The sequence below is a fragment of the Oncorhynchus clarkii genome, chromosome 25 (genome assembly GCF_045791955.1).
Source record: "Oncorhynchus clarkii lewisi isolate Uvic-CL-2024 chromosome 25, UVic_Ocla_1.0, whole genome shotgun sequence".
NCBI classification, from domain to species: Eukaryota; Metazoa; Chordata; class Actinopteri; order Salmoniformes; family Salmonidae; genus Oncorhynchus; species Oncorhynchus clarkii.
The window spans coordinates 12498619-12524204 of NC_092171.1; the positions used below are offsets into that span (position 1 = coordinate 12498619).

At 41.9% G+C, this 25586-nt stretch overlaps 1 protein-coding gene across 3 annotated transcripts; it reads right to left on the reverse strand.

Annotated features, from left to right (window-relative positions):
- Positions 1-690: 690 nt before the first annotated feature.
- Positions 691-24458, reverse strand: LOC139383450 (inositol-trisphosphate 3-kinase A-like). 3 transcript variants are annotated; one of them, XM_071127996.1, is made up of 7 exons: positions 23705-24458; positions 12364-12463; positions 6783-6996; positions 5837-6041; positions 5512-5613; positions 3441-3512; positions 691-1749 (listed from the first exon to the last, which is right to left on the reverse strand). In XM_071127996.1, exons 1-7 carry the CDS (start codon positions 24125-24127, stop codon positions 1510-1512), a joined length of 1356 nt encoding a protein of 451 aa, XP_070984097.1. In that variant the 5' UTR covers positions 24128-24458; the 3' UTR covers positions 691-1509. The 3 variants fall into 3 exon arrangements, with proteins under 3 accessions (XP_070984097.1, XP_070984098.1, XP_070984100.1); XM_071127999.1 differs by having other exon boundaries at positions 693-1763; positions 23705-24395; XM_071127997.1 differs by lacking the exon at positions 3441-3512 and having other exon boundaries at positions 23705-24420.
- Between the last annotated feature and the right edge of the window lie 1128 nt (positions 24459-25586).

A 25586-nucleotide genomic window follows, 5' to 3' on the forward strand; every position in this document is an offset into this window, starting at 1 on the left:
TGTCATCTCGTTTAGTATTGTCAGTTATTTTGTAGATAGTGTTTAAATGTAGTAATTGCCACACTTATTGTCTTAATACTATTGTCTACTAATGCTTTACCCTCTCTATGTGCATTTAATCAAACGGTGGCTATTCTCACTTTTTACTGAGGGTTTTAGAGAAACATACAGCAGATCATGTGGTAGGAATTCCTGTGTCCATACTACTGAATTTCACCTTGGCAACACCAAAATATTATATACTATTATTTGACATTGGAATTCCTTAAACTGGACTAACTTCGTACATTTGTAGCAATTCTACTTCATTTCTAAAAAGTGTATTTATGTTTGTACTGTACCTCCTATACCCAGCAGGGGACAGCATCCTCATATGAAATACCAAATAGTTGAGGGCTTGTTTGCCATTTACCTTTTTGATTTCTCAGTATTTATGTTATGAGCTGCAGTTAAAGTGGTACGGTTGCTGATGTACATGTTAGCTTATTACACTGAAATAAACATTGTTTACTGGATATTTTAGGTTACGATAATGTCCTGTGTTTCCAATGATGTAGGCTACAGTCAAACACAGTGACACTTTGTGGACAAGCCTTGAAGCCTATATATTCATTAGTGAAGAAACCCCCCCTTCACCTGACTCTACCTGGTAAAATACAATCTTCCCCAACCAAAATAAAAAAATAGTAAAACAGTCTGAAAACTTTTATTTTCAACATTTCCGCAGACATTAGTTTCATATCCAAAGTTATGGGCCTCTACACAGAAGAACAAACACTATAAACTTGTATCTCTCTGCCCCAAACAAATGAACTATTTCATGTGTTTTATAATACAGCATTACAGATGTCTACTTTAACATATGAAATCCCGATACACAACCATCGCTAACCCATTCACGCAAAGCAATAGCGTTTTTCTGAGGTTAGTCTCGTGGACTATCAAAATACAATACTAGAAAAGACTCATTTTAAATTCATCTTTCACCATGATATGATCCTAAATACAAACTGCTGTGTGTAACTGTATTAGAATAAAGTATGCCCGATGTCTTAAATAACGTTTGAAACCAAAAAAAAAGACATGCTTGATTATCAAATACTTCAATCGATCATATCTAATGATACCTTGGAATACGGAGCGTGTTAGATTTCTATGCAATACTGTCCCTTACGTTAGCAGTAAGGTAATGCCTTTTCTAGAATGTACAGGCTTTACAATATCAAGTTTCTGTATATTCATTAGTTCAACAGGCACAGATATGCTAAAAAAAAAAACCTTCCTCTTACCTCCATGCTGCAATAGCTTCAACAATACTTACTCAGCGATACAATTGGTTGTGCTGAATACAGTGGGTAGGTAAGCTGTAAGTGTGATTCATACAGTAGGTATACTTTCTGACAGAGGACCCTTGAGAGACTAGAATACCGCCCAGGGTCCTCTAACTGCTAGAATGATGTAAAATCCATCTCCCTTCCGGGTGGCCATAGCTAAGAGGCACTCACTGGTTCACTCACTAGTCAATTGACTAGTTCCTTCACTATTGCATTCATTGGTCAAAGAGCCCAGTGTCCTCATCAGGTTGTCCAGACCCAACATGTATCCGTCCTCTCGGTTGCCCTCCTGCCAGGGTATGCAGTGGTCCAGAGTCTGTCCTTCAGGTAACCCTGTGGTCTTACCAAAGTCAATGAGCCAAACCTCAGCTCGCTCAGTGTGGTCGTGGATGAAGAGGAGGGAGCTCCCAATCACCTTGGAGAAAAAGACTAGTACTCATTACAATATAATCATTGATATTGTTCACTGGTATGCCTCACAAAAGCTCTTCGATGTGTTTAATATATACAGTCGTGGCCAAAAGTTGAGAATGACACAAATATTAATTTCTACAAAGTTTGCTGCTTCAGTGTCTTTAGAGATTTGTCAGATGTTACTATGGAATACTGAAGTATAATTACAAGCATTTCACAAGTGTCAAAGGCTTTTATTGACAATTACATAAAGTTGATGCAAAGAGTCCATATTTGCAGTGTTGACCCTTCTTTTTCAAGACCTCTGCAATCTGCCCTGGCATGATGCCAATTAACTTATGGGCCACATCCTGACTGATGGCAGCCCATTCTTGCATAATCAATGCTTGGAGTTTGTCAGAATTTGTGGGGTTTTGTTTGTCCACCTGCCTCTTGAGGATTGACCACAAGTTCTCAATGGGATTAAGGTCTGGGGAGTTCTGGCCACGGACCCAAAATATCGATGTTTTGTTCCCCGAGCCACTTAGTTATCACTTTTGCCTTATGGCAAGGTGCTCCATTATGCTGGAAAAGGCATTGTTCACCACCAAACTGTTCCTGGATGGTTGGGAGAAGTTGCTCTCAGAGGATGTGTTGGTACCATTCTTAATTCATGGCTGTGTTCTTAGGCAAAATTGTGAGTGAGTCCACTCCCTTGGCTGAGAAGCTACCCCACACATGAATGGCCTCAGGATGCTTTACTGTTGGCATGACACTGGACTGATGGTAGTGCTCGCCTTGTCTTCTCCGGACAAGCTTTTTTCCGGATGCCCCAAACAATCGGAAAGGGGATTCATCAGAGAAAATGACTTTTCCCCAGTCCTCAGCAGAATATCAGTCTGTCTCTGATGTTTTTCCTGGAGAGAAGTGTCTTCTTTGCTGCCCTTCTTGACATCAGGCCATCCTCCAAAAGTCTTCGCCTCACTGTGTGTGCAGATGCACTCACACCTGCCTGCTGCCATTCCTGAGCAAGCTCTGTACTGGTGGTGCCCCGATCCCGCAGCTGAATCAACTTTAGGAGACGGTCCTGGCGCTTGCTGGACTTTCTTGGGCGCCCTGAAGCCTTCTTCACAACAATTGAACCACTCTCCTTGAATTTCATGATGATCCGATAAATGGTTGATTTAGGGTGAAATCTTACTGGCAGCAATATCCCTGCCTGTGAAGCCCTTTTTGTGCAAAGCAATGGTGACGGCACGTGTTTCCTTGCAGGTAACCATGGTTGACAGAGAAAGAACAATGATTCCATACACCATCCTCCTTTTGAAGCTTCCATTCTGTTATTCGAATTCAATCATGACAGAGTGATCTCCAGCCTCGTCCTTGTCAACACTCACACCTGTGTTAACTAGAGAATCACTGACATGATGTCAGCTGGTCCTTTTGTGGCAGGGCTGAAATGCAGTGGAAATGTTTTTGGGGGATTCAGTTCATTTGCATGGCAAAGAGGGACTTTGCAATTCATTGCAATTAATCTGATCACTCTTCATAACATTCTGGGGTATATGCAGATTGCCATCATACAAACTGAGGCAGCAGACTTTGAAAATTAATATTTGTGTCATTCTCAAAACTTTTGGCCACGACTGTAAAATGTGATGAACAAATTTCAATAGAAAACACGTGCTGATGAACTAAAGCTCCTCTATTCACCTCATGTCTCTTGAAGAATTCAGATGACTTCAGGGCTTGTTGAATTTTTGCTAGTTTGCTGAGGTATGAATTCTGTATGAGAGGGAGAGAATAGGGGGCAATGTGATAATTCTGGCTGTTGAGTAGAGACTTGGGAGCCTCCCTTCCTAATCCATTAAATTAAGAGGTTATGTGTACAGGTAGCTCAATTCCATTTGCCATCTGTCGTTCCAACAGGATCTACTATAGTGCTTATTGCCATGTGGGTTTCTCATCCTATCCAAATATTTACCAATGTGTGTGTATTACTTTTCATGTGATCTTACACGAGACAGGTAAACCAATTTCTTTGACTGTTCAAGTATGGCCTTTACATGAGAAAAGGTACAGTGCCTTGCGAAAGTATTCGGCCCCCTTGAACTTTGCGACCTTTTGCCACATTTCAGGCTTCAAACATAAAGACATAAAACTGTATTTTTTTGTGAAGAATCAACAACAAGTGGGACACAATTATGAAGTGGAACGACATTTATTGGATATTTCAAACTTTTTTAACAAATCAAAAACTGAAAAATTGGGCGTGCAAAATTATTCAGCCCCTTTACTTTCAGTGCAACAAACTCTCTCCAGAAGTTCAGTGAGGATCTCTGAATGATCCAATGTTGACCTAAATGACTAATGATGATAAATACAATCCACCTGTGTGTAATCAAATGCACCTGCACTGTGATAGTCTCAGAGGTCCGTCAAAAGCGCAAAGAGCATCATGAAGAACAAGGAACACACCAGGCAGGTCCGAGATACTGTTGTGAAGAAGTTTAAAGCCGGATTTGGATACAAAAAGATTTCCCAAGCTTTAAACATCCCAAGGAGCACTGTGCAAGCGATAATATTGAAATGGTAGATTTGCAGTGGTCTGATACTCCTTCCAAGACCTGGCCGTCCCTCTAAACTTTCAGCTCATACAAGGAGAAGACTGATCAGAGATGCAGCCAAGAGGCCCATGATCACTCTGGATGAACTGCAGAGATCTACAGCTGAGGTGGGAGACTCTGTCCATAGGACAACAATCAGTCGTATATTGCACAAATCTGGCCTTTATGGAAGAGTGGCAAGAAGAAAGCCATTTCTTAAAGATATCCATAAAAAGTGTTGTTTAAAGTTTGCCACAAGCCACCTGGGAGACACACCAAACATGTGGAAGAAGGTGCTCTGGTCAGATGAAACCAAAATTGAACTTTTTGGCAACAATGCAAAACGTTATGTTTGGCGTAAAAGCAACACAGCTCATCACCCTGAATACACCATCCCCACTGTCAAACATGGTGGTGGCAGCATCATGGTTTGGGCCTGCTTTTCTTCAGCAGGGACAGGGAAGATGGTTAAAATTGATGGGAAGATGGATGGAGCCAAATACAGGACCATTCTGGAAGAAAACCTGATGGAGTCTGCAAAAGACCTGAGACTGGGACGGAGATTTGTCTTCCAACAAGACAATGATCCAAAACATAAAGCAAAATCTACAATGGAATGGTTCAAAAATAAACATATCCAGGTGTTAGAATGGCCAGGTCAAAGTCCAGACCTGAATCCAATCGAGAATCTGTGGAAAGAACTGAAAACTGCTGTTCACAAATGCTCTCCATCCAACCTCACTGAGCTCGAGCTGTTTTGCAAGGAGGAATGGGAAAAAATGTCAGTCTCTCGATGTGCAAAACTGATAGAGACATACCCCAAGCGACTTACAGCTGTAATCGCAGCAAAAGGTGGCGCTACAAAGTATTAACTTAAGGGGGCTGAATAATTTTGCACGCCCAATTTTTCAGTTTGTGATTTGTTAAAAAAGTTTGAAATATCCAATAAATGTCGTTCCACTTCATGATTGTGTCCCACTTGTTGTTGATTCTTCACAAAAAATACAGTTTTATATCTTTGTTTGAAGCCTGAAATGTGGCAAAAGGTCACAAAGTTCAAGGGGGCCGAATACTTTCGCAAGGCACTGTATGTCTCCATTTGTCTATGAATCAGCAGAACATGCAAATTAATGCGGCTGTAACACCATAACAGGTATGACTCGTTGCTGTCAACCTACTATGATGTTTGTATTGCCTCCGGAAAAGTCCCTGAAGACCTGTGTGACATCCGCCTTAGACCGGGTCTTCTTGAAATCCGTATGACATGTACCGTCAGCTTTCTGTGAGAAGGAACAGACAACATGACTAAATTGAATATGTAGTGAACTACAAATAAAAAAACTTATGAGCAACATTAACCATTAAAAATTGGTTAATGGGGACGGGGGGGGGGGGGGGACAAGAAAAACCTTTTCTGGTTTAAATGGGAAAGGATCTCTATGGTGGCATTTTGAGTGAAAACTGACCAAATTCCTTCTTTTATGTTGACACACTGGTACTTGCCTTGATGCCCTCGATGCGGAACCCCAGGGTGTGTGTGGAGCTGAGGGTCTCTCTCCACTGCATGTAGCAGGGTTTGGTGACGGCCCTCTGGAGGTGCTCCTGTGGGCTGGGGGCCTCACTGTCCACCTCCAGCATCTTGTCATACAGATCCCTACGGAGCTTAGGCCGCTCTCGGGCTCGCACCAGCTCCTCCTCCAGATACGTCCTGAGAGGAAAACAACAGAACGAGACACACTGAGCGGCGTATGACACGGTTTACAATCCTCACAGCTAAGTGACTTGTCATTGTCTTGTCGTGTATGATGAGAGTGGAGTTGGTGTGGTGGCACTACAGACAAGGCAAGGCATTGCAAAGTCTTACTTGGTAGACAAAAAGAGAAGCAAAGTCAATGTAGGAAGGTCAGTTTCATTCTGCTAATGGAACTTCCTCTGTATAAAAGGAGGAAGTCAGGAGGAGACTCCAGGGTACACAGCCTGATTGTTAGTTTAACTGTGTGACAGGGTGTGTTAGCTGACAGTGAGAGAGCTTGGGTAATGAATTGGATTGTATGTTTGTCAGAAGGGAGTCTCCAGGGCAAACCTGTGCCTGCAACCCCCCCTGTGTGCGTTTGTACGTGGTTCTTTGTCTATGTACAGGAAACGTGAGGGCCTCTGTGTGACATGACACCCCCACCAACTGTGGCAGGAAATCCTCACAGAAACAGTTTTTTTTTTTTATCAAGTGAAAAATAAACAAGTTTACAGTGTGTATGTTCTGCTATCAGGAGCACTGAAGTGTAAGATGGAAAATGCTCTCTGATACTGCTAAATTATATTACTCCAACCGTGACTCGTTTGCCATTTTCTCAACATTGCTTAATACCTCCTTTCACCCAACCCTCCTAAAGGGCCAGACATGTAGTATTCTGCACATTATTATGGAACAGACCTACTGCTGCTACCTTACCTCACTCCCATCTTGCAGTCCATAACACTGGGTTCATCAAAGTTGACCAGTAGATCAGTCATATGTAGGAAGGGCTCCCCATCCCTCTCCACCACCCCATGGTATCCTGGCACAAAGCCCTGGAGCACGTCACCCTGCAACCTCTCAAAGCACAGCTTCTCATTCTCTGAGAACTTCTTCAGAATGGTGCCTTTGCCGCCAGCTTTGAAATTACCTGGAAAAGAGCAGCACAGACACACTGACATTCCACAGCAAACCACTCATGACTGACAGTTTATATTGACATTTTAGGGGGGGGAATAAGACATATGACTTAGTGACTTCTGAACGTATTCACACCCCTAGACCTTTTCCACATTTTTGTGTTACAGCCTAAATATAAAAATGTATTAAAATGAGAGTGACTAACTACAAACAATACCCCCGTAATGTCAAAGTGGAATTATGTTTTTAGAAATTTGTACAAATTCATTTAAAATGAAAGCTGAAATGTCTTTAGTCAATATGTATTCAAGCCCTTTGTTATAGCAAGCATAAATACATTCAGGAGTGAAGATTTGCTTAACAAGTCACATTATAAGTTGCATGGACTCACTCTGTGCACAATAATAGTGTTTAACATGATTTTTGAAAGACTACCTCATCTCTGTACCCCACACACACACATACAGATAATTGTAAAGTCCCTCAGTCGAGCAGTGGACTTCAAACAGATTCAACCAAAGACCAGGGAGGTTTTCCAATACCTCGCAAAGAAGGGCACCTATTGGTATTTTTTTGTATATAATAATTCATCATTCATTATTATTATAATAAATGTCATTTAGCAGACGCTTTTATCCAAAGTGAATAACAATCATGCATACACGTTTATATGTGTGAGTAGACACGGGAATTGAACTCACAATCCTGGCGTCACAAGCTCCATGCTCTATCAACTGAGCCATACAGGACCACAAAAATGCAGACATTGAATATTTCTTTAAGCATGAAAAAGTTATTAATTACACCTTGTGTAATTACACCCAGCAATCACTACAAAAGATACAGGCGTCCTTCCTAACTCAGTTGTCGTAGAGGAAGGAAACCACCATGGTCGGCAAAGCAGCAAGCCAAAGCCCTACTAGCCTACTCTAAACCAGCTAGCACTATAACCCACAGTCACAAACAAAACCTTTGCTAGCAGAGGAAAAAGCAGAGAGCAGAGGCCTACTCAATGAGATTGACGAATGGGGCCCACACAATGGCAAAAGAGTCGAGGCTGGGTTACCAGAGCCAGGGAAAGAGGCGCTTCAGGGGAGAGGCCGTAGCGAAGTGGTCACCAACCTTTTCGGAGTCAAGACCACTTCTGCAGTCAAAAAGCATGCAGAGTTCTACCGCTCATAATATTTTCTAAACAGGACTTAAAATGTAACATATACCTAATAAAAACAGTTCTGTAGGAATGAGGTTTGTGCACTAGGCCCAAACCTAAAGCATATTGGCTGTGGGCCTGGCTTGCCAATATTCTTATCAGACCATATTATATTTCAAAACTCGAGATTTGATAACAATTAGATCTGTTGGTGTAGCACTTGCAAGGAACAGCTGAGCATAAATTGAAATTATTAACTTTGTTCCTGGACTGATGGTACCTGCATCCAATGGTAATGGTGCTTTTATGACAACTGGGACCCGGGGGGGCGGGGTCAAATCGTGGCGTCAATGATCTTCAGGACGGAAAGTCGGAGCTCTAGAGTTTCCAACTTGGAATTCTGAGTTGAATGACCGTTCAAACTATTGTTCCCAGTCAGATCTCATTTTTGCCAGAGTTCCCAGTTGTCTTGATCAGCAGAGGGAAGGAGAGAGCAGCAGAGGTTCCGCCTCTCACCGTCCCTGCTCTCTCCTTCCTTTTCTCCAGTGAGACTGAGCAGAAAGAGGGGACACGGTCTTCCAACTGATGGCGAAACTAATCTGTCTCAAGCACAAATTCATGCTGTTCCTATGACCAGAGAAAGTCCTCATTATTAAAAAAAGACAACAAACTGCTAATAATAAGTCATATGCAGGGCTATCGATAGACTTGGCTACTCATTCATCGCAGCGGGAGAAGTAGGAAGAGGCCCGTTTTATAATAGTGTCGAATAAAAGCAGACATGAACTTACTCATAAAAACAGCAGCTCTTTGATGTGTTCTTTGAGTCTCTCTGGTCATGGTTTTAAAACTTATGAAACCTCATGTAGGCTAGCATCAAACTCTGTGGCCGGGGAAGCTGTAGACAAAGTGATTTGAGCTATCCAAATTGGCCGGCGCAGTAGGCACACTCAATTTAACCACAGGTCTCCCGGACTGCCTGGTAGGCGGAGTTTGTCTTTTCAGAGAAAATAAATTGTTCAAAAATGGGAACACTTTGCCTGCTTCTGAATCAAGTGCAACTACCAACAACAGCGCAACTCGCACACAAAAAAAAAAGGAGTGTAAGCCTTTATCGTCAGTGACCGCTGCCATAGAACTTACCGGCAAATAATCAGGGGGAGGCGGAAGCCATACCCGGCAGCGAGAGTCAGAGGGTAATCTGATAGGAGGCCAGGAGTGAACCAGCAGGCCAGCGATCAGAGGAAGAACCCTGGCAGGTGGAAGTCACAGCAGCACAGTCCAGACTCAAATCCAATTTATGCTTGATCCGAAAATATGATTGGAGGCTTTGTATGGCGGGTGTGACAATTGCAGAGCCGCCAGAGGCACGCAGAGGCCCAATCAAGCTCCGTACCACATCGCTGTGTGCCTCTCACATTTTTGCAACAATGTGGAGGACTCCATATTGGCATGATTGGTTGATGGTGGGTGGGGACGGGAGGTCCTGTATAAAACACAAACTCAGTGTTTTAGGTAGTCGTTGTGGAATTGTTAGATATTGCTGCACTGTCGGAACTAGAGGCACAAGCATGTCGCTACACTCGCAATAACATCTGCTAACCATGTGTATGTGACCAATATAATTGTATTTTATTTGACAACAGCTCTGTGAAGCGCAAAAAGTACATTTGCGCTGACTTCTGCACCGTCTGTATCAGCAGTAAATGCTGTACAGCCACTGCAGACCACAGATTGACCATGCAGAACCTTTTCAGAGGTAGACTAACAGCTAACGAGCTCTAATAAAGCAAGGTTGTAAAAGTCCAGCATGCAAAGCAAGTGGACAAAAGCAGGCTGAAAAGTAGACAAAAAAACAGAACAATGAAGAACTAACAAATCGAAGTTAACAAGTCAACACTGTTAGGAGAAACATGTACCAGGGACAAGCGGCAGTCTAGCACGAAGACAAAAAAATACTTAGGCCCTGAAATGACATCACACAGTTACAGAGATCTAATGGCTGTGATAGGAGAACTGAGGATGGATCAACATTGTAGTTAGTCCACAATACTAACCTAAATGACAGTGAAAAGAAGGGAGCCTGTAAAGAATACAAATATTCAACAATAAGGCACTCAAGTAAAACTGCAAAAAAAAAATGTGTAAAAGTAACTTCATGCCCTGAATACAAAGTGTTATGTTTGGGGCAAATCCAAAACAACACATCACTGAGTACCACTCATCATATTTTCAAGCATGGAGGTGGCTGCATAATGTTATGGGTATGCTCGTCATCGGCAAGGACTACGGAGTTGTTTTAGGATCGAAAGAAACAAAAGAGAGCTAAGCACCTAGAGGAAAACCTGGTTCGGTCTGCTTTCCACCAGACACTAGGAGACAATTTCACCTTTCAGCAGGACAATAACCTAAAACACAAGGCCAAATATACACTGGAGTTGCTTACGAAGACAACATTGAATGTTCCTGAGTGGCTTTATTTTCAAGTCGATTTAAGCCAAAACTCTAGTAAGACTTAAATGGCTGTCTAGCAATGATAAAGAACCAACTTGACAGAGCTTGAAGAATTTGAAATAGAATCATGTGCAAATATTGTACAATGCAGGTGTGCAAAGCTCTTAAAAGATTTACCCAGAAAGACTTACAGCTGTAATCACTACCAAAGCTGATTCTAACATGGATTAAGTCCGGGGTGGGAATACTTATGTAAATTATATATTTCTGTATTTAATTTTTAATACATTTGCAAACATTTCTAAAAACATGTTTTCACTTTGTCATTATGGGATATTGTGTGTAGATGAGTGGAAACAATACATTGAATCCATTTTATGCTGTAACAACAAATGTGTAATAAGTCAAGGAGTATAAATATTTTGTGAATGCACTGTATTTAAGATCATCTTTTAAGAGGTAGCACGTTTTTAGTTATTGTCAGAAGATGGGCAGAGACTCTGCTGTCCTAGCTTCAGGTGGAAGCTCGTTCCACCATTTGAGTGCCAGGACAGAGAGGAGCTTGGACTGGGCTGAGCAGGAGCGGACCTTCTGTAAGGTGGGAGGACCAAGAGACCAGAGGGGGCAGAACGGAGTGCTCGGGTTGGGTGTAGGGTTTGAGTATAGCTAGGTAGAGGAGCAGTTCCCTTTGTTGCTCCATAGGTAAGCACCTTGATTTTGTAATGGATGCGAGCTTCGACTGGAAGCCAGTGGGGTGTGCGGAGGTACGGGGTGACATGGTAGAACTTGGGATGGTTGAACATCAGGCAGGCTGCGGAGATCTGGATAAGTTGCAGGGGTTTTATGGCACAAGCAGGGAGCCCAGCCAACAGCGAGTTGCAGCAGTCCAGATGGGAGATGACAAGTGCCTGGATTAGGACCTGAGCCATTTCCTGTGTGAAGTACTAGGGTCGTACTCTACGGATGTTGTAGAGCATGAACTGCTTTGATGTATGCAAAGAACGCTGTTGTCCAGGATCACGCCAAGGTTCTTTGCATTCTGGGAGGAAGACACCGTAGAGTTAGTCAACCGTGATGGAGAGGTCTTGGAGCGGGCAGGCCTTCTTGTTGAGGTTGAGCTTGAGGTGGTGGGCCAATATCCAAACTGAGATGTCTGCCTGGCATACAGAGATGCCTGTCGCCACCTGGGTGTCAAAAGGGGGAAGTAGAAAAGTAATCGAGTGTCATCCGTGATAGGAGAGATCATGTGAGGATGTGACGGAGCCAAGTGACTTGGTGTATAGAGAGAAGAGGGCCTAGGACAGAGCCCTGGGGGACACCAGTAGTGAGAGGACATGGTGCAGAGATCCTCTCCACGTCACCTGGTAGGAGCGGCCAGCCAGGTAGGATGCAAACCAAGAGTGTGGAGATCCTGAGATGCCCAGCCCTGAGAGGGTGGAGAGGAGGATCTGATGGTTTATAGTGTTGAAGGCAACGGACAGATCTAGGAGGATGAGGAGAGATAGTTAGAGTCAGCTTTGGTAGTGCGGAGAGCCTCCGTGACAGAGAGGAGAGCGGTCTCGGCTGAGTAACCCGTCTTGAAGCTGGTTAGGGTCAAAAAGATTGTTTCAGATGGAATTTGCAGTTGTGTGTGACTAATAGCATACAGTAAGTAGTCTGTGTCTCGTGTGCTTTATTTTGTGTGGAATGTGCACAGTATGTATAATTAGTGATTGGTTCGTGGTACGCTGCTCTGATCAGTGAGGGGTCATGACCATGATGACTGTGCTTTACCTTTGTGTCCAGCTAGTTGAACCCAGGACAGGTTTCTTCTCTGGGAGCCAACAAAAGGCCAGTTGACGACGATATTCTTTAGCGTCCACCAGGGAATGCTCTGAGGAAAGAAGACCAAGCACAGTAACAGTCAGGTTTACCTCGTTGGAGTATCTGGTTCATTATCAACCAGGCAGAGTCACTGTCCTCCTCAAGCCAGCGCTCACCAGTCGGGTGGACGTCAATTAAGTTGTATAACGATAATGATCATGATTTGACTCAAATACGACGGACAGCTGTCATAATCACTTGGCCACTGTGACTTTGGTTATTTGCTTCAATGTATCTAAGTCACTAACCGTAGCTTCATACCCTTATCGCGGCTCAACTCGAATTCAAACCTCAAATCTAACCCTAGCTTCATGGCCCCGTTCTTGCTCAACCCTAAACCTTAATCCTTCACGTGATGAATTGTTGTCTCTCCCTTTCTGCCTGTTTGTGCTGTTGTCTGTGTCCAAAAATGTTTGTACCCTGTTTGTGCAGCTACCGTGTTGTCATGTTGTGCTGCTGCCATGCTGTGTTGTCTTTGGTCTCTCTTTATGTAGTGTTGTCTCTTGTTGTAATGTGTGTGTGTTTTATCCCACATTTTTATTTTGAATCCCGTCCCTTTTGGTAGGCCATCATTGTAAATAAGAATTTGTTCTTAACCGACTTGCCTAGTTAAATAAATAAAAACCTAGCCATTACCCCTAACCCATTACTTGAAACACTAACCTTGGCCTCATCTGCAAACATATTTGTTTCTTTGCTATAGATTGTCATTTCTGTGGAACTTACAAATTTCACTACCAGCTGTTGTGTATGGTCACACCTGATTGGCTTTCTGTTTCCATGTGATTTGCATTAAGACAGTCATTGAGATCTTGTTCAACGAGATGTGGATGATTCAGGCAGAGATGTGACAACTTTGGTTCTCTATCTGTGATGAGACGTTGAGTGAGTCACACAGAATGTTCACAGCAGAACTGCTACACAGTCTTAGCACTGGCTTGATGACACAGAGGTGAGACATTATTTTATTACACTCTAAAAGGAAACATTTCCACACCAATCCGGTTTAAGACCTGGACATGGCACCGTTTCAGCTGATGTGTTAAATTGCTTTGATTATAAAAATCATTATGCTGCCTTCTTTATAGGCCGAACACTGTTGACCATCCCAAGGTTGAATGACATAGGCCTGGATCAGGCTTCTTGCGTGTGGTTTGAGTATTATCTGTCAGACAAGACACAGTGTGTGATTTCTAAATGGTGTTAAGTCTAGTTTTCGAGATATATGTTTTTATAATGTTCAGCTGTATGCAGACGACACGTATCTATGGCATTGCCCCAACTGACGACCAGGCTGTGTAAGAGCTGCAATCTGGCCTGGTTGCCTTACAGAATTCTCCGGTAGGGTTAAAACGTATACTTAATGCGGGCAAGACCAAATATATGTTGTTCTCTTATTCTCGTAAAGTTTTGGGGGCTGGACTACATATTTATGGGGGCTGGACTACATATTTATTCATTCGATGGTTCTCCCGTTGATCGGGTCACCACCTATAAATATCTGGGCATTTGGATTGACAAAGATTTCATGTTTTAAAAAATATATATATACAGATGTGCTAGTTAAAAATATTTAAAGTGGGCTTATTCTTCAGAAATAGATATTGCCTCTCCCTAAGTAGCAGGAAGCAGATTGTTTACAAAGCTCGACTACACAAGCTTCCAACTTACCTAACTGTGCTACTAAAGTATAAAAGAATGAGCTACCAAAACATCCCTGCGAATGGATTAACTCGAGGTCCCTCTAGTCTCGACCAATTTAGGTAAATCCTCCTCTAGTTTCAGGGATCCCCTGAATAAATACAAGTAAAACCATATATGTTTGTAAAGTACTGAGATACAGTGCATTCGGAAAGTGTTCAGACGCCTTGACTTTTTCCACTTTGTTACATTACAGCCTCATTCTAAACAGGATTAAATCATTTCCCCCCTCAATTTACACAAAATACCAAATGTATTAAAAATGTATTCTTATTTACATAAGAGTACATACCCTTTGCTATGAGACTCCAAATTGAGCTCAGATGCATCCTGTTTCCATTGATCATCCTTGAGATGTTTCTATAACTTAATTGGAGTCCATCTGTGGTAAATTCAATTGATTGGACATGATTTGGAAAGGCACACACCTGTCTATATAAAGGTCCCATAGTTGACAGTGCATGTCAGAGCAAAAACCAAGCCATGAGGTCAAAGGAATTGTCCGTAGAGACAGGATTGTGTCGAGGCACAGATCTGGGGAAGGGTATCAAAAGATGTCTGCAGCATTGAAGATCCCCAAGAACACAGTGGCCTCAATCATTCTTAAAATGGAAGAAGTTTGGAAGCACCAAGAATATTCCTAGAGCTGACCAGGAAGATAACCAAGAACCCAATGGTCACTTGGACAGAGCTCCAGAGTTCCTCTGTGGAGATGGGAGAACCTTCCAAAAGGACAAACATCTCTGCAGCACTCCACCAAACAGGCCTTTATGATATAGTGGCCAGACGGAAGCCACTCCTCAGTAGAAGGCACATGACAGCCCACTTGGAGTTTGACAAAAGGCACCTAAAGACTGACCGCGAGAAGAAAAAAATATTGGGTCTGATGAAACTCTTTGGCCTGAATGCCAAGCGTCACGTCTGGAGGAAACCTGGCATCATCCCTACGGTGAAGCATGGTGGTGGCAGCATCATGCTGTGAGGATGTTTTTTCAGCGGCAGGGACTGGGAGACTAGTCAGGATCTAGATCCTTGATGAAAACCTACTCCAGAGCGCTCAGGACCTCAGACTGGGGTGAAGGTTCACCTTCCAATAGGACAACAACCCTAAGCACACAGCCAAGACAATGCAGCAGTGGCTGCGGGACAAGTCTCTGAATGTCCAGAGTGGCCCAGCCTGAGCCCGGACTTGAACCCTCTGGAGGGTTCTGGAGAGACCTGAAAATAGCTGAGCAGCAACGCTCCCCATCCAAACTGACAGAGCTTGAGAGGATCTGCAGAGAAGAGTGGGAGAAAATCCCCAAATACAGGTGTGCTAAGCTTGTAGCATCATACCCAAGAAGACTCAAGGCTGTACTTGGTGCTTCAACAAAGTACTGAATAAAGGGTCTGAATACTTATGTAAATGTGAAATTTCCGTTTTTTTATTGAGAAAATCTAAACTTTATTCTTTGTCATCATGCGGTATTGTGTGTAGATTGAGGGGGGAAACAACAATTTAATCAATTTTAGAGTAAGACTGTACTGTAACAAAACGTGGAAAAAGTCAAGGGGCCTGAATACTTTCCGAAGTCCAGTGGACACTGACAATTTAGGGTAAGCAATGAAACAGAGGTCGGAGGTCACAATGCAGTATGCTGAGATTGCAGTAAAAGGAAGTGAAGCCCTAGTCATTGGCCGCAGTGAAAGAACACTAACTCATTCTATTGATTGTCACCAAAGCCCCATATACTACCCACCATTGCGACCTGTACGCTCTCGTTGGCTGGCCCTCGCTTCATACTCGTCGCCAAACCCACTGGCTCCATGTGATCTACAAGACCCTGCTAGGTAAAGTCCCCCCTTATCTCAGCTCGCTGGTCACCATTGCATCTCCCACCTGTAGCACACGCTCCAGCAGGTATATCTCTCTAGTCACCCCCAAAACCAATTCTTTCTTTGGCCGCCTCTCCTTCCAGTTCTCTGCTGCCAATGACTGGAACGAACTACAAAAATCTCTGAAACTGGAAACACTCGTCTCCCTCACTAGCTTTAAGCACCAACTGTCAGAGCAGCTCACAGATTACTGCACCTGTACATAGCCCACCTATAATTTAGCCCAAACAACTACCTCTTTCCCTACTGTATTTTATTTATTTTGCTCCTTTGAACCCCCATTATTTTTATTTCTACTTTGCACATTCTCCCATTGCAAATCTACCATTCCAGTGTTTTACTTGCTATATTGTATCTACTTTGCCACCATGGCCTTTTTGCCTTTACCTCCCTTATCTCACCTCATTTGCTCACATCGTATATAGACTTGTTTATACTGTATTATTGACTGTATGTTTGTTTTACTCCATGTGTAACTCTGTGTCGTTGTATGTGTCGAACTGCTTTGCTTTATCTTGGCCAGGTCGCAATTGTAAATGAGAACTTGTTCTCAACTTGCCTACCTGGTTAAATAAAGGTGAAATAAAAAAATAAATAAAAAAATTGTTTACACTGGAAACAAATAACAGAACTCACAGACAGGAACTCTGAAATGTCAAGTGACACTTGCTGGTGTTGTTTATGTGGCATATGAAATGCCCTTTGTTGGTTTAGCCAGCTATGTGGGTGTCATATGTCCACACAGGCCTTCAACTCTCTCGCAAAGACATCATTGCCAACAGTGTACAGTGACATATTAAATGAACATGTATTTAATAAAGCCATGTCATCTGTCAAGACAAGGAGATATGAACACAGTCCTTTCATTTGTGGCTACACACAATTCTATAGATGTAATGTACAGTGCCTTGCGAAAGTATTCGGCCCCCTTGAACTTTGCGACCTTTTGCCACATTTCAGGCTTCAAACATAAAGATATAAAACTGTATTTTTTTGTGAAGAATCAACAACAAGTGGGACACAATCATGAAGTGGAACGACATTTATTGGATATTTCAAACTTTTTGAACAACTCAAAAACTAAAAAATTGGGCGTGCAAAATTATTCAGCCCCCTGAAGTTAATACTTTGTAGCGCCACCTTTTGCTGCGATTACAGCTGTAAGTTGCTTGGGGTATGTCTCTATCAGTTTTGCACATCGAGAGACTGACATTTTTTCCCATTCCTCCTTGCAAAACAGCTCGAGCTCAGTGAGGTTGGATGGAGAGCATTTGTGAACAGCAGTTTTCAGTTCTTTCCACAGATTCTCGATTGGATTCAGGTCTGGACTTTGACTTGGCCATTCTAACACCTGGATATGTTTATTTGTGAACCATTCCATTGTAGATTTTGCTTTATGTTTTGGATCATTGTCTTGTTGGAAGACAAATCTCCGTCCCAGTCTCAGGTCTTTTGCAGACTCCATCAGGTTGTCTTCCAGAATTTGGCTCCATCCATCTTCCCATCAATTTTAACCATCTTCCCTGTCCCTTCTGAAGAAAAGCAGGCCCAAACCATGATGCTGCCACCACCATGTTTGACAGTGGGGATGGTGTGTTCAGCTGTGTTGCTTTTACGCCAAACATAACGTTTTGCATTGTTGCCAAAAAGTTCAATTTTGGTTTCATCTGACCAGAGCACCTTCTTCCACATGTTTGGTGTGTCTCCCAGGTGGCTTGTGGCAAACTTTAAACAACACTTTTTATGGATATCTTTAAGAAATGGCTTTCTTCTTGCCACTCTTCCATAAAGGCCAGATTTGTGCAATATATGACTGATTGTTGTCCTATGGACAGAGTCTCCCACCTCAGCTGTAGATCTCTGCAGTTCATCCAGAGTGATCATGGGCCTCTTGGCTGCATCTCTGATCAGTCTTCTCCTTGTATGAGCTGAAAGTTTAGAGGGACGGCCAGGTCTTGGTAGATTTGCAGTGGTCTGATACTCCTTCCATTTCAATATTATCGCTTGCACAGTGCTCCTTGGGATGTTTAAAGCTTGGGAAATCTTTTTGTATCCAAATCCGGCTTTAAACTTCTTCACAACAGTATCTCAGACCTGCCTGGTGTGTTCCTTGTTCTTCATGATGCTCTCTGCGCTTTTGACGGACCTCTGAGACTATCACAGTGCAGGTGCATTTATATGGAGACTTGATTGCACACAGGTGGATTGTATTTATCATCATTAGTCATTTAGGTCAACATTGGATCATTCAGAGATCCTCACGGAACTTCTGGAGAGAGTTTGCTGCACTGAAAGTAAAGGGGCTGAATAATTTTGCACGCCCAATTTTTCAGTTTTTGATTTGTTAAAAAAGTTTGAAATATCCAATAAATGTCGTTCCACTTCATGATTGTGTCCCACTTGTTGTTGATTCTTCACAAAAAAATACAGTTTTATATCTTTATGTTTGAAGCCTGAAATGTGGCAAAAGGTCGCAAAGTTCAAGGGGGCCGAATACTTTCGCAAGGCACTGTAAAAGCTAGTCTGAATTTCAACATTGTAGTAGGTATTTCAATTCATTCAAAAAAAGATTGCAACATTTCCATGACCGTATGGGGCACACTCTCACACAAACTACAATCACTTCATGTTTGTGAACATTGTTGCTTCTTTAACCCTTTATTAATACATTCCTGTTGAGTTCTGGGACACATCTCTATGTAAAGCCGTGCCTAGTGTGGTTGTCAGACTGATGGAAAATAATGCTCCTGGGATCAGCTGCAAATAAAGCCCACTACACTTTGACTTGACCAATTATAAATGACATAACAGCCAACAAGAACTGGAACAAGGGAGTGACAATACTGAATGATTCACTCAAGCTGTTCATTTTCCTTGCAACAGTTTCTCAACCTGGCAGATTTGAATATGAGCAATCATTAACATACCATTTTTTTATTTTTTTATTTTACAAATTGTTAGCGCCAATTGATGTGATGACAATGTTCATTCCTCTTTTTCACTACAAGTAATTGTCATAGGGGAGGGTGGGGTAAGTTCAGCCAAAGGGGTAAACCATACACAAAATTAATAATTTGTCCAAATATTTAGGAAGACGTCATAATTTCATGGAGTCTGTGAAGGAAGAAACCACATTGAAAAAGTGGTAAGCAAGTTAGGTAATTTTTTAAAGATTGTCACCAAGTCAAATGAATTTATTGTGTTAGAAGCATCATGAAAGCTCCATCTAAACCAAAGAAGATCATTTTAAGAATGTTCTATACATCAGTGGGGGTCTCAATAAGCTTCAAAATTAGGTCCTAAACCTAGCATGACAAGCATAATTATACAGTTAAAGTCAGAAGTTTACATACACCTTAGCCAAATACATTTAAACTTGGTTTTTCACAATTCCTGACATTTAATCCTTGTAAGAATTCCCTATCTTAAATCAGTTAGGATGACCACTTCATTTAAGAATGTGAAATGTCAGAATAATAGTAGAGTGAAGGATATATTTCAGCTTTTATTTCCTTCGTCACATTCCCAGTGGGTCAGAAGTTTACATACACTCAATTAGTATTTGGTAGCATTGCCTTTAAATTGTTTAACTTGGGTCAAATGTTTTGGGTAGCCTTCCACAAGGTTCCCACTATAAGTTGGGTGAATTTTGGCCCATTCCTCCTGACAGAGCTGGTGTACCCGAGTCAGGTTTGTAGGCCTCCTTGCTCACACGCTTTTTCAGTTCTGCCCACAAATTTTCTACAAAATTTAGGTCAGGGCTTGTGATGGACACTCCAATACCTTGACTTTGTTGTCCTTAAGCCCTTTTGCTTTGGAAGTGCGCTTTGGGTCATTGTCCATTTGGAAAACACATTTGCGACCAAGCTTTAACTTCCTGACTAATGTCATTGAGATGTGGCTTCAATATATCCACAATTTTCCTACCTCATGATGCCATCTATTTTGTGAAGTGCACCAGTCCCTCCTGCAGCAAAGCAACCCCACAACATAATGCTACAACCCACATGCTTCACAGTTGGGATGGTGTTCTTCGGCTTACAAGCCTCCCCCTTTTTCCTCCAAACATAACGATGGTCATTATGGCCAAACAGTTCTATTTTTGTTTCATCAGACCAGAGGACATTTCTCCAAAAAGTATGATGTTTGTCCCCATGTGCAGTTGCGATCTGTAGTCTGGCTTTTTTATGGTGGTTTTGGAGCAGTGGCTTCTTTCTTGCTGAGCAGCCTTTCAGGTTATGTCAATATAGGACTTGTTTTACTGTGAATATAGATACTTTTGTACGTGTTTCCTCTAGCATCTTCACAAGGTCCCTTGCTGTTGTTCTGGGATTGATTTGCACTTTTCGCACCAAAGTACGTTCATCTCTAGGAGGCAGAACGCGTCTCCTTCCTGAGCGGTATGACAGCTGGGTGGTCCCATGGTGTTTATACTTGCATACTATTGTTTGTACAGATGAACATTGTACCTTCAGACGTTTGGAAATTGCTCCCAAGGATGAACCAGACTTGTGGAGGTCTTGGCTGATTTCTTCTGAGTTTCCCATGATGTCAAGCAAAGAGGCACTGAGTTTGAAGGTAGGCCTTGAAATACATCCACAGGTACACCTCCAATTGACTCAAATTATGTCAATTAGCCTATCAGAAGCTTCTAAAGCCATGACATCATTTTCTGAAATTTTCCAAGCTGTTTTAAAGGCGCAGTTAACTTAGTGTATGTAAACTTCTGACCCAATGGAATTATGATACAGTGAATTATAAGTGAAATAATTTGTCTGTCAACAATTGTTGGAAAATTACTTGTGTCATGCACAAAGTAGATGCCATAACCGACTTGCCAAAACTATAGTTCGTTAACAAGAAATTTGTGGAGTGTTTGAAAACGAGTTTTAATGACTCCAACTTAAGTGTATGTAAACTTCCGACTTCAACTGTAGCTGTGTGGGCTAATATAGTCAAAATGTTTGCCTTGGGGTAAGTTGAGCCAATGGCAAGTTGAGCAAATTGAAGTGTTGTCTTCCCAGGCGTAATGCAAGGAATTATTGCTGGTATATGAGCTAACAACAGGGCCTATGTTAAAAGTGTTAGATAGCTTGTCTATGTTTTCAAACTGTAATTTTTCCATGGCCTCTGATTATTTCCAGGGATACACAACATCTTGAAATATATGTAGATATCTTTGTTAGAAAGAATACTATATTTCCCTTGACGGAGTAATGCTAAAGGGTAAAAAAATAAAAATAATCTACTTACCTCACTCTCCCCTACTGGAAAAACACAGAATGGGTAACCTAGTGTACAAAGTAGTAGTTTTCTTTCTGTGTTGAAAGGGCAATAACTAAATGTCAATGTGGCTCAAATGTGTACATAAGTCATAAGACTATGGGGGTGTCTTGTAATGTAAGTGTGGGGGCTGACTGGAGACTTCATCTACCATTTAAAAAGGTTAGCGAGGTAATGAAATCTCTATTTTCATAACGGGGAGGAACCTTTTCCATGACCATTTTTTGTTTTCAATAACTGGAAAGAGCAATAAAACGGTTGAGTATGAGAGCTTTCAAGTGGCCTGTCATACTGACCTGGCCCAGTTGGAGAGCACTGTGAACCACTATGCAGTGTACACAGCCCAGCCATCCCTTCCTGCAGGGCCAGGCAATGTGTATGCAGTGTGTTTAAAGGAAGCTGACAGCTAAGAGCCTTCTATGGAGATGGCTGAGCTCTGACGAGTTACACAGAGGCACAGATCTCCTTTGTCAGAGACAAAGTCAAATATGGCTTTTGACAAGTAGATTATTATTCACTTCGATCAGAATTTTCACCCAGTGGTGTAGAGAAACAGAGAGGCCTTAGAAGTCAAACATTGAATTATGTTTTTACATTCACAAGTGACATTGTTTGGCAACTTTGTTGGATCATCATATTAGGTATTCACATCTACTTTTAAATTTGAGGATCTAAAACTACTGTATTGTCCTGACAAACACAACTGTGCCATTATTTTATACAGCAAGTCATCAATCAAGCGTGTTGAAGTCAAATACAACACCATCCTCAGCCCTCCTAAATTATACTGTAGGCCAGGCAAACAGCAGCGCCTGTATTATGTGCTATAAGACGTGGCTAAAACAAAATGGCTGCTTCAGACCAGGGTCCATCAGACATGAAGGAAGTTAACTCAATTAAGATTGGGGGGTAAACTAAATCCTTTCCACTTCTGTGTTGTCTCACAGAAGTGCACCGCAAAAGAGGAAATGACCTTTAAGATGGCTAACTATAGGCCTATCTGACATGATCCCAATCAAGACTAAATAAACCATTCGAAGAGTGTCTGTAATTACCCAAGTGATCAGCGCTAACTGATCACTTGGCTGTTGATTAGATACGAAAATGTCCTGTTTTTCACTCAGTGATTCATCGTTACTGCACTATAAATGAGAAAACATTATAAAGACCCTCAAAAACAACTGATTATACCAGTATCACATGTACTGTATGTTGCTTAATGGTCTTGTGTATGAAATGGTTTCTAACAGATGAATTAATACATTAAGGAAAGGATGTTTAGTAAATACATCAGAAAGCTCACATCCATGAAAGATGAACTATGCAGAAATCGCTCCGCCATTTCTTGGTTGCTAAAATTCTAGTTCACATGACAAAACAAGCAAGTATAGTGTAGAGAATCATTCTACCATTTAAACCACTGTGAAATATATGTGTGTGCAAAGCTGTCATCAAGGCAAAAGGGTGGCTACTTTGAAGAATCTCAAATATATTTGGATTTGTTTAACACTTTTTTGGTTTCTACATGATTCCATGTGTGTTATTTCATAGTTTTGATGTATTCACTATTATTATACAATGTAGAAAATAGTAAACAATTAAGAAAAACCCTGGAATGAGTAGGTGTGTCCAAACCTTGGATTGGTACTGTACAGTACATAGGGGAAGAATAAATCTAGCCCTATGACAGGACAGAGTTCTCAGTCATAATATCAAAATGACTGCCAGATCTGAGATATACTAGTAGACTAAACATTTCTAGCCTGTATCTATGGGTAACAGCGTTGACAAAAGTAATAGACTGCAAAAACGAAAGTTAAGAACGGGAACCATAGAAAATGTGCAAATAGAACAGAGCTACCGCTTCTTAGACTTGCTGTCAATGAATTTTGTCAGGTCGCTCCAAAATTGTAAATATTGCAGCTTTAACAGGGTTGGCCTTAAAATGAGGTACATATGTAAATGAATCACTAATCACATGAAATAAAAATAATCTTCAGAAATAACTGTCAGTACTTGAGCTTAACTACATGACGGTGAAAACCTGGATACATTTGGAGTTAAGTGGGTTAAAATCTTCCTAGAAGTCACAGAGGGTGCCTGGAATGCAATGAAAATGCAGAATTTTGGCACTTGTTTTTTGTTGCCACAAGTCTTCATTTAAAAAAGGCTGATTTATTTAATTCTCCATGTGGTCTATATTAAAGGTTACAAAGTTTCTCAACCCAGCTTTATTAAAGGGCAATTCATTCATTTACTATAACAGGCTTTTAAAATTCTATATTGGTGCACAATCTCATTAAAATATGAAAAGGGACCCAAAGGCACTATTTTTGTGGAACGACCCAATAACAATAAGACTTTAATTGAATAAAGAATAGTCTGTACTCACTTCTCCCGTGTGCTCACACAAATGTTCTAATGTGATATTCCCCTTGCTCTTTTTCTCGTTGTCACTCAGAATGTCATCCTCTGACTCTATGGAGGAACCTGTTGAGGAGATAGAGGAGTTTGACATATTCCGTCGCAGAGGACCGTCCACATCAGCCCAGTCCTCCTGTTCCATCTCCTGCGAGCAGCCTCCATCTGGGGTAATTGTCACCTGTGGTACACGGCGCACCTCCATCATACTAGATTGCGCTAGAACGGCGTTAACCTCAGGCAACCTAACTTCTGTCATCTGGCACAGTTCATCGCAATTCTCAGATGCTTTGCAGCTTGTTCTGCGCTCTTTACAAAACCCTTCACCAATCCCAGCGCCAGACAGCCCTGCCTCCTTGGAGGTCTTTCGCCTCTTCTCCCTCTCCTTCGGCATTCGACTGATGAACGTGCGGGAGTGTGCACAACCGACACCGTGTAATCCAAAATTGTAGGGCGCTACAATTTAATTTTACCGCACTCCGTCAAACGTGGTTATCTCAATTACAGTACTATTTTTGAGTGCAACTTTCAGTGTATTTTCCAATACTGCAATAGGTGTTCTTCTGTTTAGGCTATTGTCCGGCATAGAGAGATATTTCGGGCGGTACAATGTGCTGGTGTTTTGGGGAACCCCACTCCACGGCGCACACCGCGTCGAAACACAAACTTATCTTCCGCATTGATTGTGCCTCTCTTCTTCTTCTTCTTCTTCTTCTTCTTCTTCTATGGGGTTTAACGGCGGTTGGCATCGAATTTGTTGCATTACCGCCACCTACTAGGCTGGAGTACAACTCCCTTATACTTTGCTTGAAAAATAAAAATGGACTAAATAAATATCATTCCATCTAACACTATACTCACTAACTTCACAATTATTTAAAATAAAATGAACACCACCCTACTCCACTATTCTTTCTCCTGATCCTGGTGCATACCTCGGTCTCCGATACTTCACCCTCATTCACTTCCATTTCTCCTCCTGTCTTAACAAACCATCTCCCTTTTATCCACCATTTTTATCCGACTCAAGCTCACCCTCTTCGACCCTCTCTCTCTTAGACCTCCTCTCCCTCTCTTTTTCCCTCCATTCCTCCTCTTTCTTCCAAGTATACGTCTCCTTTTGATAAAACTGCACTACTCCTGCCAACCATCTTTTTTTTCTTTATTTTCACCTTTATTTATCCAGGTAGGCCAGTTGAGAACAAGTTCTCATTTACAACTGTGACCTGGCCAAGATAAAGCAGAGCAGTGCGACAAAAACAACAGCGCAAAGTTACACATGGGATAAACAAACGTACAATAGAAAAATCTGTATACAGTGTGTGCAAAATGAAGTAAGGAGGTAATGCAATAAATAGGCCAATAGTAGCGAAGTAATTACAATTGAGCAATTTTTCACTGGAGTGATATATGTGTCGATGAGGATGTGCAAGTAGAAATACTGGTGTGCAAAAGAGCAGAAAAACAAAAACAAATATGGGGATGAGGTAGGTAGTTGGTTGGATGGGCTGTTTACAGATGGGCTGTGTACAGCTGCAGCGATCGGTAAGCTGCTCTGACAGCTGACGCTTAAAGTTAGTGAGGGAGATATGAGTCTATAACTTCAGTGATTTTTGCAATTCGTTCCAGTCATTGGCAGAAGAGAACTGGAAGGAAAGGCGGCCAAAGGGGGTGTTGACTTTGGGGATGACCAGTGAAATATACCTGCTGGAGCGCGTGCTACGGGTGGGTGTTGCTATGGTGACCAGTGAGCTGAGATAAGGCGGAGATTTACTTGGCAAAGACTTATAGATGACCTGGAGCCAGTGGGTGTGGCAACGAATATGTAGCTAGTACCAGCCAACGAGAGCATA